The sequence below is a fragment of the Convolutriloba macropyga genome, chromosome 1, assembly GCF_964194025.1.
Source record: "Convolutriloba macropyga chromosome 1, txConMacr16.3, whole genome shotgun sequence".
Classification (NCBI taxonomy): domain Eukaryota; kingdom Metazoa; phylum Xenacoelomorpha; order Acoela; family Convolutidae; genus Convolutriloba; species Convolutriloba macropyga.
In genome coordinates, this window is record NC_134468.1 from 63,035,732 (window position 1) to 63,046,086 (window position 10,355).

General features: G+C 33.7%; 1 protein-coding gene across 1 annotated transcript; it reads right to left on the minus strand.

Moving 5' to 3' along the window:
• Window positions 1–4,016: 4,016 nt before the first annotated feature.
• Window positions 4,017–5,052, minus strand: LOC142350492 (SH3 domain-binding glutamic acid-rich-like protein 3). The gene is made up of 2 exons (XM_075402346.1): window positions 4,659–5,052; window positions 4,017–4,207 (listed from the first exon to the last, which is right to left on the minus strand). The coding sequence occupies exons 1-2, from the start codon at window positions 4,869–4,871 to the stop codon at window positions 4,145–4,147; spliced, it is 276 nt and encodes a 91-aa protein (XP_075258461.1). The 5' UTR covers window positions 4,872–5,052; the 3' UTR covers window positions 4,017–4,144.
• Between the last annotated feature and the right edge of the window lie 5,303 nt (window positions 5,053–10,355).

A 10,355-nucleotide genomic window follows, 5' to 3' on the forward strand; every position in this document is an offset into this window, starting at 1 on the left:
CTAGTCTTAAAAAAGGAGTAAAGAAAAGAGACCAAAAAATAACTCTTTTCATTAAAGGAAGAGATGTTAAATTTTGATTAAGAATCTCTATAAGTTATCGCTGTTTCTATTAGCAGCTCTTAAATAACTTTCCATTAGAGTGATATACACTCACTTGACTTTATCTCTTTGAATTAATGTAAAGAAAAGTCAATTTCAAAGCGAGGAAGTCATTTTTGATAGTGAGGTAAGTCACGTGTGACCAAAAATTTCATCACGCAAATGAACAAAAAGGAGCGAAAAAAACGTCACCCACGCAATTCAGTAGAAATTGTATAAATGATTGAACAAAAAGCAGATTTGAAGTGATTTTGACGTCAAATGGTCGTAACAAAAATCTTGACGACGAAATAAAAAAAAATCCAAGAGAAGGCCAATAATAGCCTCAGCTATCGCTTCGCGGCTTTTAACCAAACAAACATAAACAAGCAACCTGGTTGTCACTTTGACTGCAAAAGAGGATGCCTGTCCAATCATCAGAATTGAAGGGGCACAAAATTAACAACAAACCACAGATTCGGAAATTGTAGCAAAACAATTAAAAAAATGGAGTTCCAAAAAACCAACCAATCGCATACCGGAGTTCTTGTCTCTGAACACCTGCGATGCTAATTCTAGGCTTCATATCACTTATTCAGAGGACGAAAAACGCAATTCAAAGCGACGATATTAAAACTTTCCATTTCTTCAATTCTCACTATTATTTATAATTTTATCCCATTGAACAATTTGAATCTTCGAAAGAGCTTGAAAATCACACTTTCATGGAACTCAATGTGCAAAATAAGTCCTTTTGATGCATCTTTTTTAAAAAAAACATCTCAATACCACTAAAACAACAGCAACTGCAATTAACGGACAACAGATAAAAATTTGCAGCGTTCTAGCTTCCAACTCGATAGATCATTCTATTGATTTCTGCAATGTACATATTTCTTTCGTCTCCCTTGAAAAAAGCTACCATAGAACAACCACCTAGATTCCACGACAATGTAGCTCCACAATAACTATTTAATTTTTCAATTCTCAAAATTGCCTGACTTTTTCAAAATCATCAAAAAATTTTACAAATTTAGAACTTCCAAGAACTACGCAAATTCAGTTCAATGTTATTCAATTTTTTACTTTCTCCTGAAAACAGCATAAATTCCCTTTAAAAGCGCCATTATTTTTTCACCTACTTGAGAAAATTTTCCTAATCGATCAAACGACTTAATTTGTGTCCGAAAAATAAATTGAACAAAATATTGGTATATAACAAAAGAACAATCCCGTTTTCTTATTTATAAAAGCTAATTGATTAACAATTGGCAAAGAGACTACTGCGTTACGAACGAAATTTACACCTAGGAACTAGAAATATTTATCAGTAATGGATTAGCCCCTAAGGGCGCCACCTAAACAATTTAATCACAGATTTTCATTCACAGAGGGAGCGGCATCAACCGAAAGTTAAAAGAATTTTTTCAAACTGGGATAAAAATGATATAAGATAACCTTAAGAAAGAAAGGAAAAGAGGATTAAAATGACCCTTACAAAATAATGATGCACTTTTAATAATCGTAGTCTAAAAGTTTTGGGTTTTCCGATCCATGGTTTCAGCTTTTTTCCACGAATGTGAGTATCATGAATCTCTTCATGCGACAATACGACTGGTTGAATCTTGGGCTACAAATATATAAGTACTTTGTGAAAACGCCTATTGTATGCTCAGTTGGAAACAGTTGCTTATTTGAATTGAGTCTTAGAGCAAAAAAGAAAACATTTTGTATCGTACCCACAGCACAATGACAGATCTTGCTCAAAATAAATACTAATAATTCTACTCAAACAAGTTTCTTATTCATATATATTTAAACTATTGACATGAAAAACAATTGAGAGTTATCAAACTTAGCTACCTTTTTTAGTCTCTTAACAAGTAATCTCTAAGATGTATTTCCGTGCATTACCAAATCAATGAAGCTTTTGTAACACAAATCTGCAGGCAATTATTTTTTTGCAACAAGTAAATTACAATTATAACCATACGGTTAAATATACTTGAAACAAAAAATACTTCAAATCATTCAAACAAAATAAAATAATTAACATAAACAAATTTCTTAAAGAATCACATAAATTTTCTTCCGACTGTTTTCTTCCTAAAGATAGAAATAACTTTTAAAAGTTTCTACGCTACTATTCATAGGAATTTTTTCATGTTGTGAGAGCAAGAAATCATTCAACGTTTTCATAAAAACGTTTTCACTTTTTGCCAACCGAAGCCACTGTCGTAACTTATTCCATTTTTGTACGCATTGACGAACAATCGAATTCATTCCAAAGCTGGTTTTTGCATGCTGTCTAATTTTTAACTGTTTTGTGCAAGTATTTTGACGAAGACTCAGATACCCGAGAAAATTTTCAGAATTTTCTGGCCCGGCTATATTATAATGAAATTTGATTAGCGACATTTTTGCTATTATTAGCTCAGCTGGTAGGGTCTTTGTCTGGATTAGCAGATCTCTCGCTTTGTCATACTTTTTGCTTAGAGATCACACCTTTAAACCGCAGTTAATCTGTCGGTTAAGGCGTTTTAGGTTTTTTGCAGATAAATTTTGAAAAAACATTGCCGAAAATGATAACTGTGAATGCACAATTTTAGAAGACTGCGCGCGTTCAGGGGAATTTGATGTCTTATTAGCTAAAATGATCTTATACCATGAGCCATCTATTTAAAGGTTTTATTCAGCTGCTCATCGAAACTAAGATTCCTGTCAATTTGAATACCAAGATATCTGCAACTTTTTTGTGTTGTGAGAACTTCGTTTTTGTACAAAAAAAAAGATCCGAAATCAGAATTATCGCGCGAGAAAAAGATTAATTCGCTTTTGTTTGTATTCAAAGTTAGTTTGTTCATCTCTACATATTTTTCTGTTTCTTGTAAAATTTCCATGACTTTTCCATGTAAGCTACTTCTTTGTCCACAACCGACAATACTTGTGTCATCTGCGAATTGAATTACTTTTTCCGTTGTGATTATATTAGATGAGAAATCGTTCACATATAAAAGAAAAATGAGTGGTCCTAAAACAGTGGCACACCGTGATTCACAATTTCACAATCAGAGAACATGCCAATAAGTTTCACCTTTTGTCTGCGGTTGGCAAGAAATGAAAACAGTAATTCTTTCGCTTCCTGGGAAAAACCATAATTAGTTGATCCTGACCTAACCAATTTTAAACCTTCATAACTCTCATTTTAGTGAAATCTGGATTCAATTATTTAACTTCTCCATTATTCACATTATTCATATTTGGAACAATTTTTAAAAAAAATCTGTTATTTCACAAATTTAATAATAAACATAGCTGGCAGATTGCCAGAAAATAGCCGCAATAGATTCGTAGATCGGCAGTCTAAAAAAAACAGTAAAAAAGACAGACCAAAAAAATTCGTCTTTTCATTGAAGGCTGATCTGTTACATTTTGATTTAAAATCTGTATAAGTTATTGCTGCCTGTATTAGCTGATCTCAAATAACCTTCATTTAGAGTGATACACACCCATTTGACCTTATCTCTTTGAATTAAAGTAAATAAAAGTCAATTTCAAAGCGAGGAAGTCATTTTTGAGAGTGAGGTAAGTCAAGTGTGACCAAAAATTTAATCACGCGCATGAACAAAAAAACTCGCTCCACTAAGAGCGAAAAATGACGTCACACATGCAATTCAGTTGAAATTGCATGAACGAATGAACAAAAAGTGGCTGTGACGTCATATGGTCGTAACAAAAATCATGACGACGAAATAAAAAAAAACCAAGAGAAGGCCAATAATAGCCTCAGCTATCGCTGTGCGGCTATTAAACAAAAAAAAGTTATGCGAAATTCATATCTCCCTTCTCCCTTCTCGATAAAACATCGTCTCGAAGTAATGCTTAAATATCAATTTAACTTCCGCAACTGCAAATAATCAGTTCTGAACAGACGGATATAGCATTGTAAACCATTCAATTCGTTTGGATTATCTCATCGAAAAAGCTATTTGATCGCACTAATTTTTGAGGGAGAAGGAAAATGCCTCCATAGACAAATGTTTCATAAGATTTGTTTCTTTTTATCTCATAGTTTGAGGAACTTCTCTATTTCTTCCATTTCAACTGCTTCTTCAAACTGCTCGTAGTTCTGAAACAGCAAACACTTGACATTTATAGTATTTTCATTTTTATTCATTAGCTAAGATTTCAACCGGTACGCTTAGTTTTATAAATATTTGCTGCCCAACTGAAATTAGAGAATTATGGTCTACTCAAATGGTATTTAAAGCCAGCATGCAGATCACTATTTACATTTAGCGTCTTTTCCGTATATTCTTTCAAGTATTTTATCTCTAAAATTTTCACTTTCTGACATCTAAATGGGTGTTATTCTCATTTGCAACAGTCTTAAAGCAAACATGAATAACATTCAATTCCTATTTCGAGACAAAAACATTTTAGTAACGATAATAACGCTTAGTTGGGACGATGCTTAAATTTTAAAGTCGCGGATCTATTGTTTATTTGATTTATTCATATCACAGATTCATAAACGTGGCATAAATTTAACAAGGGATAGAAGTTATACAAACACTTACACCACAATACTGATCACCGTTGCATATCTGGGGAGGCAAAGCTTTCGGGTCGCCGGCCAACTCTCTCATCTTATTTTTCCCACTTTCGTCAGATGAAATATCTACAACTTCATACGAAATCTTCTTGCTATCCAGGATCATCTGGATCTTTTGTTGGTTCTTCTTAATTTCCTTGTTCGAGGAGACGGTGGAGAAATAACACACAACTGACATTTTACTTTTAAAATTTGATACCAACTTGTTAATCGTTTGATCGAGAATGAAAGCTCGCACTATGACGGTAATACTTGAAAGCAATTATGAGTTGAAAACAGTTGCCGCAAGTGTAACTTTGCTATGCTGTTTTGTTTGATTAGAAACTTCGTTAATAATAAGCTCATATTTGCTAATATGAACAAGCGAATGTATACGTTAGGTCATATGCATACTTGCCATGTATACATGCACATGCGCCAGTTTGGCAAAATTTTGCGTGCGTGCTTGAATAGTATGAAGCTGAAAAATTTTCGATTCACTTTTCGGAACTAAAAAAACAAACAGCGGTTGGACAAAAATCGAAAGTTGAGACGGCGTCCAATTCATCTTTAATTTTCTGGAAGCAATTAAACCATAAATAAACAGACAAAAAAACGGAAAAACGAGCACCGTCACTTTAATAAATTCAAAATTCATAGTTTTCAATTCCTAAAAGACATCAGTATCTCACACGGAATTCAGCCCGGCAAGTTATTGAAATTCACGTTCGTGTCATTGTTTAAACTTCAGTCAAGTTCAGATGTTCATTTATCAGCTCCCGAAGTCATGCATGATAAAAACATAGCTCGCAGATTACCAGAAAATTGCTCCGATAGCTTCAAAATATTAATGAAAAGGAGCCAAAAGTTTGAAAAAGTTATACACATTTTTCCGATGTCTGTACTTAATTTAAACTTAAGTACTATAAAGATGCTCTCAAATCCCCCTCAATTTCATAATCATCAACTAACCTCACCTCCGTCAATTAAAGTCAGCAAAAAAGTAATATTCCTTAGAGAAATCATATTGAGCATTAGACCAACCAAAATTTTACGCAGATGAAAAAAAACTGTCTCCAGTAAATGTAAAAACTGACGTCACGCAAGCAAATCAGTCAAAAAATTGAATAAATGAAAACAGCAGCTGATTTGAAATGAGTGACGATCTGGTCGTAACAGAAATCTTGCCGGCGAAAAATATAGGCAGCAAAATTCCTGAAGCATCGTCAAATCCCACAACATAACCAAACCACAAAACCAATTTTTTTGCGAAAAAACAGCACCGATTCCATGCCCGTTATAACTGCTCATCAGAAGAGAAACCGCTGACAGAGAACAGAAACAACAAAAACACCGCGTAACAACAATTCCTGCAAATACAAAAAATCCATTTGATTCTCAGAAACACTATATATACTTAAGAGAACCGCAACATCTCAATCTTAAAAACTGAAACATAAAAAACAGCATGGCACGATATAATCTTAAAAAGGATCTAAAGTTGAAAAAAGTGTATTATAAATCAAATGTTAAGTGTCTCAAGTTGCGAAAAATCAAGTTTTTTTGGGTCTTTAGATCCAAAAAATTCAATGGATTCTCTTTGTTAAAAAACCCTGGATGAAAACTACAAACATAACCAACTTATGTCGGGCAAACAGCTAGATCCGGTAAACGACCGCCGATGGCTTAGCTTCCGTAGTAGTCAGCTGTGGCATAAACATGCTAGAATTAGGGGGGTGGGACGAGTGGTGGTGGGGCTGGGAGGGCTGAGGTGAGGTGGGTTCAAACCGAAAGGTGAAGGAGGGTGGACGGGGAATTGTTATGGTGGGGATGACTTCTAATATTAATAACCACCGTTCACATTTTAAGTGAATCGAGACTTAGAGACCAGCAAGGGGTAAGGGACTAAGATAGCTGCTCAGCCATATTTAATAAAATATAATTGCTAAAAACAAGACTAATATAATTGCTACAAACAAGACTAATCGAACTGCTACAAACTTTGTTTGAGAGCAAATAAATACTCATGGAATCGCTCGCATACTTTTTAGGGAGACAAACATGAAATGCACAAAAAATCTACAACTATAAAAATCGAGCTCCCGAAACTATTTAGAAATTTGATTAAAATTATTTGACATCCCAAAGAGAAGTTAAAACTATTTGTGATATAGTTGCGAGTATAATTGCAAGTAGTACTTATAACTTTTTGACATCACTAAGAAAAATTTGATTACAACTATTTGACATCACTAAGAGAAGTAAAACTTAGAGAAGTAAATCAGGACTCCATTGCAATAAAACAACAGCATTTGATAGATTTGAAATTTTTTGAAAAAAGCAATGAAACTTTTGAAGAAATGATTTTTTTTGAAACCAGATAACCATATCTATTTAATGAAACATCCTTGCTATAAATTTCTACAGAATGAATTTCAAAATTAAAATTAAAAAAATTCAAAATTATATATCAAAAAATTATAATTAAATTGTAATCCTAGCCACGACGAACATTCATGCTTTCTATGTAATTCCCACTCAAAAGGCCCTTCCCGCTAATTTGAAGGACATTCGTTCTTAAAACTCATTTGTTTCACAGAAAGCAAGTTTTATCATATAAAAACTACACAGTGTTGATTCTAGAGCTGCGACACCAATCCTTTTTGGCTCCGGTTTATGTATCAATATGACCAAATCACCATTCCAGTTTGATTTCAAGAATCATCAAAACGCGTAAACAGCTGAAAAATACAAAAGCTAGAATGGACAAAAAGCAATCAAAAAGCTTTTTCAAAATTCTGTCTAAGTAACGACTCCAAACAATTGTGCTCAAAATAATATCAGCCACCTTTGTAGATCAACCAACAGAACTGAACAGAAACACTGCTTTCAATCGAGAAATCTCAACGTGGACAGTTGAACAAGAATAACACCACTAAAAAGCGCCTAATATGGCAAACTGACTATAATTCAAAATTTGGTGTTAAAGTTCAATAAATGAAAAAGAAAACGGTCAAAAATCACTGTAACCACTTCTTTCCCCCTTTTCTCTTCTCTGCTTCCAACTTTTGTTGAACTGATTGTGCAACCTAACTATTCTCAAATACTTTTTTTACATCTATCAAAGGTCTTCCAAAAATAGGTAATGAGAACCCAGATCTGAGAAACACGGATTTAAATGAAAATAATTTCACATTGTAAAAAGTAGAAGTAGTGAAAAAAGAGCATACATTAATGAACTTCCGAAATATCAAAACAATTTTTAAAAAAGGTGCAGCAAATTACCAGATTTAAAAAACAAATTTTCATCACAGGATATTTAATCAAAAACAGCCTAGAAAAAAACATCCGGCAGATTGCCCCAATAGCTGTGAAATAAACTTGCGTGCCGTATAATTATACAGATACAAAAAGATACAGGTGTAAAGGCGAAAAGTTATCGAAACCGCACAAAAACTATGTAAAAACATTCTGCGATAAATTAAGACTTGTTGAAATTCACTCAACAGACGCCTTTTTAAGTTCCTTTGATCTTCAAATAATTCAAAATAAAACTAAGTTTTTCAGTACAAAAGTCGTTTTATTGAATGGGGCCAGTCGTTTATGATCAAAATCTAAACACGTAAATGACTTAAGGATTAGAAAGAACTAAAGTGTGAGAAGCAACGTCACGCGCGCAAATTCCGTTAGTGAGAGTAAGAAGTAATTTAGGGAAGTTAACTTCTTAAACCTTGCTGGGTGCACAAATGTAAGACAAAAAAAAGAGCGTCAGACGAAAGAAATCAGCTTACAGCTTTGCGGCTATAGTAATCACTGCTAACACATTACAAGAAAAAATGACCGATAACTACGTGTACCTATAGTCTCAAACGCCCAAAAAGTTAAACCAAAGAAAAGATTTAGTTTTACCGATTGCTGAGATGTTAGATTTTGAATAAGAGACTGTATAACTTGTGTTTTTTTGTTAGCGGCCCACATAACCTTCAATAAGAATGGTAGATCCTCTGTTGACCTTGACTCACTCAATTAAAGTAACCAAAGGTATTTTTGAGAGTAATGTGAGTCTGTTTTGAGAGTGGGCTAAGTCACGTGTGATGAATAATTGATTCACTCGCATGATCCAGAGACCAGCTCTATTAGGAGTGATAATTATATTTACGTACATAACTCAGCCAAATACTTGCATGAATGAATGAACTAGAGCTGGCTGCAACAATAATCTTGACGACTGAAAACCAAGTTATTGACGATTGAAAATGAAACACCAAAAGAAGGCCAATAAAAACTCTGCTAAGCTATCACTATAGCAGTTATTACAAAATTGGTCAAAAAATTGATTAAAAAGCGCACAAAAAATCCGAAAAATTCAGGAAAAATTACGAAATCTTCATTTAAAACATTTTTCAAGGTTTAAGTCGGCATTAACAGTACATCAAAATGTTCACATAAAATATCTTAAAAAAGATTACTAAATCTAGCCTAGGGACTCCATTGCAACAAAAGGCCCAGAACCTTTCCAAAAGCTCTATAATAAAAATGTAAACACATCTGTCAAAAAGTTAAAACCACCCCAGGCGAGACCAGCAGATGGTTATCTTGTAAAATTCTTGAAAACTGGTTATCTTGCAAGTTGTTGCAAGACGAATGTTTGTCTTTTAAGGTTCTTGCAAAATTGAAGAGACTGAAAAATTACCGTTTTTAGCGTCTAAAAAGGGGCACCAACCTCATAGTAGCACGGCACGCACGAACAAAGTGATGGAAACCAAAATCATTAGTCACTGAACTTATGGACAGTCATGAAAAAGAATTATATTGTTTAAAAAGCATGATATTTATTATATAGTAAACTTCACTGCTTTTCCAGAAAAGCTATTTAGAATTAGCAAAAATTGAAAAAAATCAAGACAGAAAAATCAATACAGAAAAATCAATACAGAAAAATCAAGACGAAAAGATTTAGAAATCTTGAGAAAAACGAAGATAGAAGTTGGAAGGTCATTTTTCTTGACGCCTTACACTAGTAATATTCTGACGTTTTTTCCTATCAATTTTGTCGATTCCATGAATATGTGTACATTCAAATTTAGCGACATTAACAGTTTTCGGTCTAAGACTAAGTCATTAGGATGTAGGACGCTAGAACTGGTTATGTTGCAAGATTCTGTATTGATTTTTCTGTTGATTCTTGCAAGTCGAATGTATATCTTTCAAGATTCTTTCAAGACAAATGCTTATCTTATAAGATTATGGCAAGACGAATGGCTATCTTGCAAGTATATTGCAAGGCGAATCGTTATCTTGGAAGATTTTGAAAGAACATTTTTCAAGACGAAGTATCGTCTTGCAAGATTTTACAAGATCTTGCAAGATAGCCATTCGGATTCGAATAGGTCGGAGGGATAATGAAAACTCTTGATGTTTAAAGCTTAGGAATAACCACTCTCAAAATCGACAAGCGAGTGAAACCACAAACAAATCAATTATATATTGCCTTTTATTACTGAAAATGCATTGAATACTGATCAAAGTGTAAAAGTCACTTTTCTGAGTGAGGTTGATCAAAGTGATTTCTCTCGTTTTCAGACAACACCTATCTCTAGCCCACTCCCCTTCCACTCCTCCAATCAAACTCTCAATCTCTCCCACTATCTATCAACCCGAAATCTCCTAACTATTTACATGT